This window comes from Schistocerca piceifrons, chromosome 4, assembly GCF_021461385.2.
Source record: "Schistocerca piceifrons isolate TAMUIC-IGC-003096 chromosome 4, iqSchPice1.1, whole genome shotgun sequence".
NCBI classification, from domain to species: domain Eukaryota; kingdom Metazoa; phylum Arthropoda; class Insecta; order Orthoptera; family Acrididae; genus Schistocerca; species Schistocerca piceifrons.
In genome coordinates this window covers 655,941,811-655,956,604 of record NC_060141.1, presented here as the reverse complement: position 1 = coordinate 655,956,604, position 14,794 = coordinate 655,941,811, and the positions used below count along the sequence as shown (strand labels likewise).

Genomic DNA, 14,794 nt, shown 5'->3' with positions numbered 1-14,794 from the left:
GTCAACAAGTGCCCACTAAAGCCCTAACCTTTTTGGGATGTTTTGTCTCTCCGGCAGACATGAAGGTGCGCGAGCGGCTGCGCGACGCGCCGCCCGGAGGCTCGGCGTCGACTCCCGGCGGCGCCCCGCTGCCGCTGCTGCTGCTGGTGGCTGCGCTGTCCACGGCCCGCCTGTTTCCCCTCCCGCTGCCGCCGCCGCCGCCGTAAGAGGGCGCCGCCGCCCGCGACAGCCTCCCGCCAGCACGACCCTCCCCCAGCACCGCGCCACAACGACCACGACCAGGATCACGACCCCGCTTTGGCACCACCACGGCAGCGCTAGGCCGCGAGCACCGTAGCGCCGGCTCGACCGCCATCTGGTCGACGGGCGGCCGCCCATCCGACGCCGTATCAGACTAAGACTGTGTCCGTCTGCGGACGGCGTAACAAGCTGCCCGACTAGTAGTACGAGTGCTAGACACGCTACTTAGATGTGTGAGACGATTAAGACAATTGTGGTTCTTTCGTAGACTGGAGAACACTTTCTTAGCGGAAAGAAGAACAATCGGAGCTCAGAAAATACACTCACTGATGTGACTTCCAGCATCAAGAGATGTCTTTTCCTCTACTGTAATGCCAAAAGTGTACGTAACAAAACCCTTTCTATCCTCCCCTACTTACCATATCGATCATTTTCCTAGGAAACGTTGTGGACGAACTTCTTACTGCTGCCAGAATACGTTTGAGGAAAACATTCAAGGACGAAATGAATTGTGAACCTCACATTGCACACCATCTCCCCTAAACTGGATAAACTAGGACGTGATTCTAAAATGGAACATGGCACACATATACTATGAGTGAATATAGCCCACAAAACCGTAATTTTTTGTGTAATCTACATTCTTTCACATAACAAACACAGGCCAACGAAAGCAACATTTTAATTATTTTTGCTAACACCTAAACCTCCAGATTTCAGACAGTCAGATCGGTACCAAACTCTGTATATCGACTGAGTATCAACCAAAACCCCCATATATTTTGTGCTGCGTGCTGTCATCCAGGAGAACGTAGTAAGTAACATCTGACCCACGGAGTACAGAAAAAGCGTAGCTGTGTTCGTCTGTCGTGCAGAGCTCCCGAGGGGATATCGGTAGAGAATTAGTTCGTCGTACCAAGGGTCGCGAGTCCGATGCCTGGACATGCCAGTATCTGTACCGCAGTAAGTATCAAACTGTTATATAGGACAACATGTTCCTGACGTGTGAATGGACTGTTAGCAATTTATAGCAGTGCTCGATTGGCAGTCCACACTCGCTTCGTTTATTTGAAAGTAGCAAACCTATACTGTATATTCGTCGTAGTTTCTCAGAATACACAAAAAAATCATAACAGAAGAATAAGGGTGTAACTGCATCAGACGTGCGGAAGTAGCAATGGTAATAAAAATAAATCTTCTTTTTCTTCTTTTTGTTATTATTATTATTATTGTTGTTATTAATATTTCGGCATGTGTGATGCAACTGTTTCCTTACTCATCTGTTCGATTCTTTATGTTTATTCTGTGAAACTACTAATGTGTACTACAGGTTAGTTGTTGAGACTACAAATGTACACTATAGATTAGCTACTTTCAAATGAAAGAAGCGAAATCGGACTGCCAATAGAACGCTGCTATAAATTTAGAACAGTCCTTCCACACATCTGGAGCACGATGTCCCATATAACTGTTCGACACGTTTTACGGTACAGAAACTAGCATGACCACACCTCGTACACGAGACCCTTGGTTCGACAAACTAACTCTCTACCTACAACCCCCGCGGTAGCTCTGTACGACAGAGGCACACAGTTACGCTTTTCCTGTACTCCGTGGCTCAGGTGATACTTATTACTTGCCGTTTCCGTACGTTCTCCTGGATGGCAGCACAAAGCACAAACTATATCGGAGTTTTGGTTGATACTCGGTCGATATACAACGTTTGGTACCAGTCTGACTGTTTGACATCTGGAGGTTTGGGTGCGAGGTATAACTTCTGTTTTAGGACACTGAATCGAAATCTGACATTTTTTTCTATCATGTACCGTTTTGTCATAATGTGACTTCGTTACAAATCACAAAATTCGCAAAAATTTGAGTGAAAAGTGATCTAATATTTGTGTAGGAACAAAGGTTTTTCTTTCTCTTTTCTCCTTCAGGTATCTAATACAGTTTTTTCTCGCCTATTTCACATCTCCCATAACACTGGTATTGCATTTGAATTCAAACCGTTTTTCCATGAATTTAATATTTTGCTGAGAGCGCTCACCTTTTTCTTCACTGATATCACCGGAATTTTCAGGAAAAAAAGAGCAGGTCACAGTTCCAGACGTTAATCTCGAAGCTCATCAAACAGCCCAGCTCCTTGAACTTTCGCAGCATATCAGTTGCAATACGGATAAAATGTCCATGGGTCTTCTTGCCTAAGAACTATGTATGAGCAACGAGCTCCTTCAGTATCAACTCCGGCCTCTGACTATCAGTTTTGCTTCAGAGCTGGAATCGAGCATCACTTCTGAATGTCATGTCCAACAAACACTCCCTTTTTCAATTTCCCTTCCAACTTACGTGAATATTTCCGACATACCTCCTTGAAATGCTCAAACTTTGGGTAACGCATTCCCGAACTGTTCCATTGGGCCTAACTTGATGTGTAAAGGCGGTAATGGATTTTCCTCGTAGCCACGAGTTTCTTGCACGAATCCTTCTTCTCTCCAAGCTTCAAAGGTTGGTTTATTCTGGACCGACCTTGATCTTCTCCCTACCATAGACCGACGTTGACGCTTGCCCTACTATAGCACATACTGATTATAGTAATAAATGAAATAATGAGTGTTTCATACAAAAATAATAGTTGATTATCATATTATCATGCACATCGCTTATATTTTCAAGAATAATCTAGTTTCATTATTAAAGTTTTTTTGAAGTTGGCCTGATGAAATTTGTTTCCATTCAAAAAATTAGGACTTCAGTTCTGCTAAAATTGAAAAATGAGCTTATTTAGAATGTGAAGTGTAGAAGGAAGTGTTTTTTCTCGGTACATAAATTTTTCAACCGGATTCTTTATTATACAAAGTTTATTTCTTTTATGAAGCATTGGTCAACTAGTCAATGGCAGGATTATTGTTTTCATGATAATCTGGATTCGACGAAACATCCCAAAAAAGGCTATACACAGATATCTTCCGTTTTTAGGGTTCTATGCAAACATCAACTAGAAATTCTACAGGTGACAATGTTTCCTCCCATTTTTAAAGCAGTCCAGCAATATGAGGTTCATCATTCAGTTCATTTGCCTAAAACGTATTTTAACTGAAAGACAGCGCACAAAATGTTTTCGAGGAAAAGGGCTGGTGTTACAAGTCTGGGACAAGCCGTCTAAGATCGATATTAATTAATTTCAGGACTAACCGCAAGTCCAGTCCTTTTTAGAACAACATCAAGGATATCGTCTCCGAATGTAGTGACCCCGTGCGAACATGGTAACCCACGATGGCTTTTCGATTTATTTTGTCCTGTGACTGGATATTGTTTTCACATTCCTCTGCAGTAAACGGATAGTGAAAGTAAGTAACTATTCCAGTGACAAATCAGGATAAGCTGAGTTAACCTGTGACAACTCCTAATTGTAACCAAAACGAGAAAGTAATCAACGAAATGTGTTAAACGCAAATATGGTTTTGTGTTTAATGATTTTTTAAATATCTAAGCTACAGAGATATTCTAAAAGGCAATACAGAAGCTATATTTTGTATGTTACTGTAACAAAGGTACTATGAGTGAAACAAATGTAACAATTTCCCAAACAGTCGTATAGAATAAAGAAATTGTAAGTAATAGAAGTAGAGAATTAACGTTCAGCTTACATGTTTTAGTGCGCGTATTATTCGTTGAGCACGGTAATGTATTTGAGTGTGATTCGGCCTAACCTGAGACTTGCTTCAGCTATTTTGTAGATGTTTCACTTTTTATTCCTGTTCTGCTGTATTATGTATTTTATCAAGAGTAAGAGAGCACAAAACACTCAGTATCAAATAAATGATGAGTTATCGGAAATAAATATCTTTAAAAAACTTTTCTTTTTCTTTTTTACTGAAAATCAGGAATATTCTTAATTTAAATAACGTAATTCACTGATTTGGACAGAAGTTATTGTCCTTGGGTTTTCAAGCTCCACTACTTATCTTCTATATTTCAATGTGTTTGCTATGGTAGAAGCAGTCTTACACATAAAGATGAGTGTATATGTACATAAAGACCTCTCCTATAACAGGGTAACTAAGCCAAAAGTAAATTTCATTATAGAAGGACGCAAACAAATTGTAAAATTTTTTCCTTCTGGATTCTGTTTGTATGTTTGTTATGATCAGTGTATGCGAACTGTACTTCTGAATGATGAAAAGCAAATAAACATTCAGTTTCGATTGAAACTATTTTGAATTCTGATATGCGAGATTAATTTTATGCCTAATGACTTCGAAGAAGAAACATCATGTGCAAAATCAGGCTGTCATTATGCTTCCCATATCCACACCAATAAAATGTATTTCATTTTTTCCGTCCTTGATACCTGTTGACGAATCGCCCATTTTATTACTGCAATTCTGCCGAGCCTCAGTAGCAAATACAGATAATAGTTGCCATTGTTAAGCAAGGAGCTATTAGATACTTGTTAATTAATTGGTTTAATATGGGTTCAATTATTATTAGTTACTTATTATGGTAAGAATTACAAAATACAGAACATACTTACACGTAAATGGAATAGATTATTTTACTCAACCTAAAAACATGGCTAGTATTCTGGAAACAAATACCAAGTTGTGGCTCAATCATTCTTCGCAATTACTTTCATCAATGAGTGACGAGAATTAATGTGCCAAGAAGTTATAAACTATTTAAAATTCTTACGAGTGGTAGAGAAAGTGGAGAAAAACCAGCACTCAAAACTTCACCTGCTTGACGATTATGTATCTGAAAACTTCATGTTAACGAGATTTCTTGTAGACGCAAATGTTCACGACAGGGATATGCATGTTTGGGGTTTGAAAAACGTCCGAGAAAAAGGACTCAGTGGACTTACCCATGGATGCATTGCAAGATGTAAATAGCGCACCACTAAAACTTGAAACGAAGATAGTGACTTCGACGTAAGGTGTGACGCGTTATCAATGAAGTAATGCGACTGAATACCATGGCAATTACTTTCACCAATGAGTGACGAGAATTAATGTGGCAAGAAGTTCTTTGTACAGGACTGTCATCCTTAGGTTTCTATCTGGAAGGGTATAAATGCTTTCTTTGCAAGGTATGCCAATACATAATCCAATACAAAGAGGTGTACGAAAAGAACTTCACTCACCATGAACGCTGCATTTCAAGGGAGAGAATTCTATAAGCACTGTGGTGCGGAATGACAAAGCAACAATTAATTCTTACACCGTCAAACCCATTACGTCAGCAAGTGGATACATGTTTCCTATGATTCTTGAATTTACCAAGAACCGATAGGTTGGTTTGCAGTGCCGGCCAGTGTGGCCGCGCGGTTCTAGGTGCTTCAGTCAGGAACCGCGCTACCGCTGTTCGAATCCTGCCTCGGGCATGGATGTGCGTGATGTCCTTAGGTTAGTTAGGTTTAAGCAGTTCTAAGTTCAAGAGAACTGCTGACCTCAGATGTGAAGTCCCATGGTGCTAAGAGCCATTTGAACCATTTGGTTTGCAGTACAAGCAGCGCAACACATGCTGAAAACATCAAATCTGGTTCAAGTAGCTTCAAAGTGCGCCCAAACCACCGAGAAAAACCCGCAATAGTCTCTTCTTCTCATGATTTAACGCGACAGAAATGTCGATCTACCCAATGTCAGAACATAATATATGTAGGCAAGGCTATTCCTCCTCGATGAACACCTTACCTTCAGGCAATTGTGCTATTTCTTTCGCCGGTTCAAGGTGGTGTTGAAGCAGATAAATGATCATATTATTATGGACTGCTTTCTGTTTACTTCATCGTCAGGCGATTTAATTTCGTTACTCATGGATGTTCTACACAATTTGTTCTGCTCTCCAGGCTTCGCAGACTTCATTCGGTTCCCCTACATTGTAGCTGTGTAGGATAACTTCAGGCTAGAGAAGTTCAAAGTCAGTTGCATCCGCTTAATATGTGCCAAAGTGCTACAACACAATATAAATATTGCACAAAAATTATCTCATTTCTTCTGGAATGCAAGCCGGTAAAAAGGCACTAAAATTGCGCCATTTCTCATCGAATGAGGTGCTGCTATACAAATAAAAGGAACGAAATCATGTTTCGTAGCTCTCTCCACGATAACAAGAAACCCGGGTCGAGTGCCGAAATGGTGGTTAGCTGCGCCAAGAAAAAGATCCTGCAAGAACGGGACCAACGACGACTGAAGAGAATTGTTCAACGGGACGGAAGTGCAACCCTTCCGCAAACTGCTGCAGATGTCAATGCTGGACCATCAACAAGTGTCAGCCTGCGAACCATTCAACGATACATCATCGATATGGGCTTTCGGAGCCGAATGCCCACTCGTATACCCTTGATGACTCCATGACACAAAGCTTTAGGCCTCGCCTGGGCCCGTCAACACCGACATTGGACTGTTGATTACTGGAAACGTGTTGCCTGCTCGTATGAGTCTCATTTGTAATCGAATCGTGCGGATGGACGCGTACGGGTATGGAGACAACCTCATGAATCCATGGACCCTTCACGTCAGCAGGGCATTGTTCAAGCTGGTGGAGGCTCTGTGATGGTGTGGGGCGTGTGCAGTTGGAGTGATATGGGATCTCTGATAGGTCTAGATACGACTCTGACAGGTGACATGTACGTAAGGATACTGCCTGATCACCTGCATCCAGCCGGCCGGGGTGGCCGAGCGGTTCTAGGCGCTACAGTCTGGAACCGCGCGACCGCTACGGTCGCAGGTTCGAATCATGCCTTGGGCAATTTTCATATATATTTAAACAGTCAATTTACACATGTAAAATTTATATAGTCAATTTAGATACGATTGCTATCCTTGTGAGTCAAAAGCCTGCTGATGGTGGTAAAAAAAAAGCGAATATACGAGGAAATTTAGTAGGAAAGTGTTATCTGTAGATGATCTAAAAAGGCCTTTTCAAGTAGATCTTTTCAGGTTACAGTGAGACATAAAGAATTAGGTAGATCTACTTCAAGTGTAAATCCAACAGGGGGAAGGCGTGGGACGAGGCTCATTGATCTGGGTCATACTATGCGAGTAGAAGCAGGTATATGCCCCTTTCAGGCTTCTAGAAAAATATAATTCATGTGTAGCAAAGTGCAACCTACGTTTTAGAAAAGACCCCGGATGTAAGATTCTACAGCGTGTTCCAAATTACTGTTACAAGCTGCTACTGATTGTATAGGGGGAGTTAGTAGATGTACGTTTAATAAGGAACCTATGTCCGAAATGCACCGTTTGGATCTAAAATCAGTTAAGAGGATTGGATCAGTTTGAAACCTCTCTCTCCAGGGTTCACAAACAGCGAAGACATTGAGCTCTGACATGTATGCTGTAGAATCACATATCATGGGCAATGTTTCGAGTATTCGTCGTCCCGTTCTCTTCTACATGATGAAGGACGTCGTCTTTAAAGTCGAGAGAACGACGTGTCCGTTGAGCACCACAGCCAACACTCCTAGTTTCGGACGTATCATTCAGTTTCTCTAAGTTGTTGTTGTAGTCGGACGAAGGTGGCATGTGACGTCATACTTCAACAGGGACGGACGACCGCACTCTCTTCTCAGTTTGTGAGCGTATCGTGAAGTGGGAGACTTCAAAGTGATCCGATCTTCAAACTTTATTTTATACCCAAAAGATACGTTTCCGGACATGGGTTCCATACATAAACTTTATCTCCTAACTCCACTCTACAGCCACGAGAAGCTTGTAATAGGAATTTTTAATTACCCTGTGTATGACGAAGAAAATAATCTAAAGCGTTACAAAAAAAATTCTATGTCCCCAACAAACCAGACAAAACACAAATACTTAAATTGTAGCCGCGCGGGATTAGCCCAGCGGTCTAGGGCGCTGCAGTCATGGACTGTGCGGCTGGTCCCGGCGGAGGTTCGAGTCCTCCCTTGAGCATGGGTGTGTGTGTTTGTCTTTAGGATAATTTAGGTTAAGTAATGTGTAAGCTTAGGGACTGATGACCTTAGCAGTTAAGTCCCATAATATTTCACACACATTTTTTGAACTTAAATTGGAAGACGACATAGTCAATTTCTGCACACACATCCTTAAATTCAAAGGTGCTCTTAGCACCTTACTTGTTGATAAATGATTTAATCCCGACAGCTGAGCGACGCCACAGAATAAAAATCCTGCCAGTACTGTGGAATGGTTGACACTGCCATACACCGAACAGTAGTTTGCTCCATAACTATAGATCTAAGGAAATTTATAAAATTTAAATCAGCAAGTTTGCTATCAACGACTGTTAACGAAATAAACAGCAAGAAAATTGTTTATATGGGCGTCGAGGCGTTTCCACCAGCCAAGACGAGAACACTCACATGATTCAGGTACCTTTTTCTTTTTTTTAAAAAAAAAAAAAAAAAACTACATCTTCGAAGACGGAGGAGGGCCTAAATATGATCTGAAACAACAACAGAAGAACGAAAAACAAGATATCCTCGACAGCAAATGGCAAACAGGAAAGTTTTTACCCTTTATACAGTTACTGTAATATTGTATTTAAAGCCAACGTAAAAGCTTTGTGATCGCTGTTACTGGGGAAAACAAGAAAAAAAAGAAGAATAGCGCTCTGGTCAAGCGCATGGACTGGTAATTCGTGAGTTCGGGTTCGATTTCTCCTGTTACAATAACCTTTTTTTATCCTTTTTATTCCTCGCGGTATTAAGCGATTAATTTTAAATATATTTAAGCACTTCATTTTATGCATGTAAAATAGAAATATCCAATTTAGTTACTATCTTTGTAAGAACTCTATGTTTAATATCTGCACTCTAAATTGCTTTTGAAAACGTGACGATGTGGACTTGTCATAGCCGAGCAATACTCGTGTGAGCTGCGGTTCGCTGTATACACGACAGGCACACGTTGCAAAAGTTTTGTCCACTCACCTTTCATCTTGCGATAGTTGTATACCTCTCGCAGAAGATCTTACACTGTCGAATGTCGGTGGATGATATCCACCGCGGGTGTAATGAGGATCGTGGACTCCCTAACTATGCTGAGAGATCTCGTAATAGCCGCGCGGGATTAGCCGAGCGGTCTTGGGCACTGCAGTCATGGACTGGTCGGCTAGTCCCGGCGGAGGTTCGAGTCGTCCCTCGTGCATAGGTGTGTGTGTCTATCCTTAGGATAATTTAGGTTAAGTAGTGTGTAAGCTTAGGGACTGATGACCTTAGTAGTTAAGTCCCACAAGATTTCACACACATTAGAAAATTTTTTTAGGTGCTGTAACACATAGTGGTGCCAGAATAATTTGTAGCCATGGTGCAAAATTAGCCACTACACTTTGTCACAGTTATAATGCAATGATCACAAATGAATTAAAGACCCATTGTCACACTATTTACATGCCAGAGCGACCCCATTGTCACAACTCTCCTTCTTACGTGATCTTTCAAGCCTTCTGTGAGAAAATCAACTCCCAAAACTCAAGCGACAAGGCGAACATCGTGTCCTGGTGTTCTAACATATCTGTTCTCCAAGTTTAGCTAATCAGAGGCTAGGAAAGGTAATGCTACCTTTAAAGGGGTATGGAAGACAGTGAGGGAGGAGTGGTGAGCTTAACTTGATAGGCCAAAAATGAAAAAAAAATCATTCCTAAAAAAAAACATATTTTTTCACACGCCAGCACTGCATTAATCAAATAAGAAAAAATAACAGTTGCCGAAATGGTTACAGTAAAAAACACATCATGCCAAATACCTTTACAACAGACCGAATAATCCATACAGTCAGTAGACAGCCCTAGTCGCCAGAATTGGACATGCACATAACCCGGCTTCCTGACTACGTTCCAGCAGTAACTGCCGTATTACAGAATTCAAAGAACAATTCATTAAAAACTAGACATAACGGTTTTACATAAAATAAACAGGGCGAACACGTTCATTATCTTCTAAGGCCCAGCAGTATCTAAAATTTAGTAAAACATCAATAAATACCAATAAAAGTGCTTTATCTTAACAACCAATATGATGATTAACCTGCGGGGGAACACCCAGCGAAAACAACGTAAAGTCAATCAGTTTGTTAAGCCCCGAAACATCCAGAAAATCTATTTTCAATTTTAGGAAAACACTAGGTAAAAAGTCATGCCTTCTCATGCGACACTGCCAAACCTGTTGTTGGGAAACTACCGCAGAATCTTAGTCAACCACTATCGATACGACCCCTCATGGCTCAGTATTGGCCAAAGGGGGAGAAAAAATCGTATTTCTCTGTTCATTCACGTTATCACCCACGCACCTTCTCTGTCGTTTCAAATGACATCCACACATCTACTGCATGGTGCATCACGACACGGTGTTTGTTGTCCAACTGTGTTTTAAGCCTTATTGCACTACATTACATTATCTGCTGCGGTGAATTACCAATAAATATTACGGTTGATTGAATATGATTGTAAAATGTAATGTAAGAGATGATAGCTAATAGTGTCTTCATGTTTGTAATCTAGCCTACATGTAGAACTCTAACATACAAACCAAAATTATTTTTTGCATTTGCGATCGCCACCTGCGCCAACTCCCTCGACAGAAAATTCGACGCGATGGCTTATAAGAGTTTCCAAACCGGAAGCAATCGAATAATATCCATCTGTGTCGTGTTTTTGCTGGTCGCTGTCATCATTAACCAGGAGTTAAATTCTGTTCTGCGAAAGGACGTGTGGCATGCGGAGTTGACGGCCACTGAAATGATGCATGTGACAGAAATTGAAGTCGTCTTATTTATTGGCAAGACGACCCTTAAACAGTGTTGTGTCTTCTGGTTCAAGTGAGTAGCGACTAGGAAGCTTTTAATAACAGCCTACTTATTTTGATTATTATCGATTCATCTACAACCATCATTCACAAGGTCGTACAGCAAGTCTTTTATTAATGACGTGTAATTGTTTTGCGCTGGTAACAGTGTCTGATGCGACTCTTTGGGTTAAAACGACGCAAGGAGAAGCATAAGTGGCTGTGGACTGAAAGGCTGGACCAGGAAACATGCAAGGCAGCGGCTTTCATAGTTACGTACGCTGACTTTATCTTAAATCATACTGCAGTTAATAAACAAGCTTTCCAGTTGATTAGAAGACAGCTGTAAAGAGAAAGAATTTTTTTATCTGCAAGACAAAGGAACTTTGACTACAGATATTGAATCTCAAGGTCCTCAAACAGTCAGCCCTTTTAAATAGCCAAAGATTATTCCACCAGTATACAGTTTTTTTTCCCACAAAAATAAATAACAGGCTTTATATTCAACACCGTTTATTTAAATAGTTAAAATTTTCTTCCAGAACAATAATGATGATAAAGCTGCACATAAACAATAAGGCTCAAATAATTAATCATTTTCCCCCCACAATAATAATGACAACACCTTACGCAGATCAGTTTAAATATTTAACGCTACGGTCGCAGGTTCGAATCCTGCCTCGGGCATGGATGTCTGTGATGTCCTTAGGTTAGTTAGGTTTAAGTAGTTCTAAGTTCTAGGGGACTGATGACCTCAGAAGTTAAGTCCCATAGTGCTCAGAGCCATTTGACCCTTTTTTTTAAACATTTTAAAAAAATTATCCCAAAACAATAACGATAACAAAACTGCACTTGAAGCGCGGAGCTCAAATGATTAATAACTTTCACCACACAATAAAAATAATGGCATAACTTAAGCAAAACAGTTTAAATAGTTAATTTTCTTATTCCAGAACAATAGTATTAAAAGCTGCACTTCAACAGCAGGACTAAAAAAATGTACAAATAATTAATTATCTCGTCCAATGCAACAATAATGACGAAGACGTTTTATATAAACTGATGGAAATAAATTCTCATCACCAAAAAGTAATTAATCTAGAGTAATGAAATTTCTGGGCTACATTAATGTAAGTAACATATGTCAGTGATTAACACTGCAAGAGCACACGTTAAGGCAAGCACGAGATACGCCGTTGAAGGTGTGAAATGCTGGTACATTAATAACCGGTGTAATCGCCAGCAGATTGAAAGTAAACATTTAAAGGTGCATGCGATGTGTTTTACAGATGCCGGAGGTCAGTTTGTGGGATGGAGTTCCATGGCTGCCCACTTCCGTCAATACAGGGGCGGTTAACACTGATTGCGGATGACGCTGGAGTTGTCGTCCGATGATGACTCGAGACAGATTCGGTGATCAAACAGACCAAGGCATCATGTCGATGCTCTGTAGAGCATGTTGGGTTACAACAGCAGTATGTGGACCAGAGTGACGCTGTTGGAAAACGCTCTCTGCAATACTATTCATTAATGACAGCATAACAAGTCGAATCAGCTGACTGACGCACGAATTTGCGGTCAGGGGGCGTGGGTTAATCACAAGAGTGCTCCCCAGGTGTAGGTCCAGTGTGTCTACCACGCTGACAGGTTGGTTGCTGGCCCTCAACAGGCCTCCTCCCAACCAACACACGGCCGTCACTGGCACCGAGGCGAAAACAGCTCCCATCAGGAAACACAACAGACCTCCACCCTGCCCTCCAATGACCTCTCGCTTGACACCACTGAAGTCGCAAACGGCCGTGGTTTGGGTTCAGTGGAATGCACGTTGCAGAGCGTCTGGCCCAGAGCTCCTTAAAGTAACCGACTTGTAACAGTTCGTTGTGTCGCTGTGGTGTCAACTGGTGCTCAAATTGCTGTTGCAGATGCAGCACAATGCGACACAACGATACGTCGAACATTATGGTCTTCGGTCTTGGTAGTCCCACATGGCTGTCTGGAGCCCGATCTCCTTGGGCCCATACATCCCCGTGATCACCGCTGCCAGCAGTCATGTGCGGGAGCTACATTCCAGTGAAGCCCTTCTGCAGCATCGCAGAAATAACATCCAGCTTCTCGCAGCTCTATTACATGATCTCATTTCAACTCAGTAAGGTGTTGATAATGGCCTCTTTGCCACCTTAAAGGCATTCTTGACTAACATCAACTCACCACGTCCAATCTCAAAGGTAACTAACGCTCACCACCGTTACAGTATGTATTAAAACCAAACCTGATTTTCATCCTCATAGTTTCACTATTAACGCCATTCTTATGCGACTTACAGATGTAGAAACAAGTCTAACAATTTTCGTTTACGTTGCACTACTCCTTCAGGGCGTAGAGATTTTTTTCTGTCAGTGTGCTGTTTCAATTCAATTACACCCATCAGGCACATGCTTCTGTAGCATATCTTTTACTAATGATGGATAATATTAGTATTTTGAGTTACACATAAATTCGAATGGTGATTTGAATCACACAGCAGATGTAGCTAGAAGTATACATTGGAGTCATGCTTCATGGGCCTTAAAAATTTATACATATAAAGAACACATGCACAATTTATCTTCCACGAAAGATAGATGACGTTGTTTCTTCAGCTGACATGAGGGAAAGGTTTCAGCACACGTACACGTAAGTTATCGTGTTTCGATTAATTATCTGACCTCTGAAAGACTAAACTTTTTGAAGAGCGCGATTTCGAAATTTGGGTTACAGAACGTATGAACAAATGACGGCAGGATAATGGTTAAGACCGAAAACGGAAAGAGAACGATTTGCAGTGTTAATGAGCTCGAAAGCCTGTGCTTTAGAAGCTAAATCATGTCAAACCTTGCTGCCACTAACCTGTACGTTTACATTTTTTACACTGTCAACCATACCTTAACTTATGTATCATCAACTTTTTCGTTTCTCCACGTAACTATTTTTATCTCTAATTGTTTTCTCATGTAATTTTGTTATTATTTGTATTATCAACTTTTCGTTTCTCCGCATAACTATTTTTATCTCTAATTGTTTTCTCATATAATTTTGTTAATTATTACATTAGTCTTAATTCCATGTTTAATTAGCAACCCACTATCATATTTTAGCTGCTATCCTCGTAAATGCCGTTAATATCACACTCTGTCCTTGTCTTGAAAACCGTTACGTGAAGATTACTCCCATTGTGTTTAGCGAGATTCTTGCCCCTTGCCAGCACACGGCTACTTTCAGAACCGTTGCAAACCCTTGGCCACAAGTCCCATCGCCTCCCCAGGAACCAACCCCACAATCCCCCTCGAGACCGCTTTCCCTGGAGAGAAACGGGAGAGCACTCCCACCCCACCTCCCCTCCTCCTCACGCCTTCCGAATTCCTCATGCCAGACCCTATTGCCAGCACAAACCACGACCCACAATCATCCTTCAGCAGGCCCCTCGGGCAATCAACACCCTAACGCACCAAGCTGCATATTGCACATGCAAATGTCCAATCTCTGCCAGCTCACTTCGACGAGTTCAAATATATATTTCAAACTACTGATATACGCGTAATACTTTCGTCAGAGACTCGGCTCAAACCAAGTATTCCCACAATGCCCCTAAACCTAGACGGCTATATCTTTCTCACGTAGAACAGTTGCAACAGACGAGGGGGTGGAGTAGGGGCGTACATACACTCTGATTTATCACCTACTGTGCTACATACATCCGACAATAATGCAGATAAACAAGAGGAATATATGTTCATAGAAATCAAATCC

General features: G+C 41.3%; 1 protein-coding gene across 2 annotated transcripts in view; it reads left to right on the top strand.

Moving 5' to 3' along the window:
• Positions 1 to 14,794, top strand: part of LOC124795023 (neurotrimin-like) — a 388,376-nt gene that overhangs the window by 341,809 nt on the left and 31,773 nt on the right. Inside the window, exon 8 of one of the 2 annotated variants that reach the window (XM_047258790.1) lies at positions 58 to 4,454. The exons of the other annotated variant lie outside the window; for it this stretch is intronic. Within the exon in view, the coding sequence (XP_047114746.1) occupies positions 58 to 206 (149 nt within the window). The 3' untranslated portion in view covers positions 207 to 4,454. Of the gene's footprint in view, positions 1 to 57; positions 4,455 to 14,794 lie in introns of those variants that run through there. 2 annotated transcript variants of the gene reach the window in all.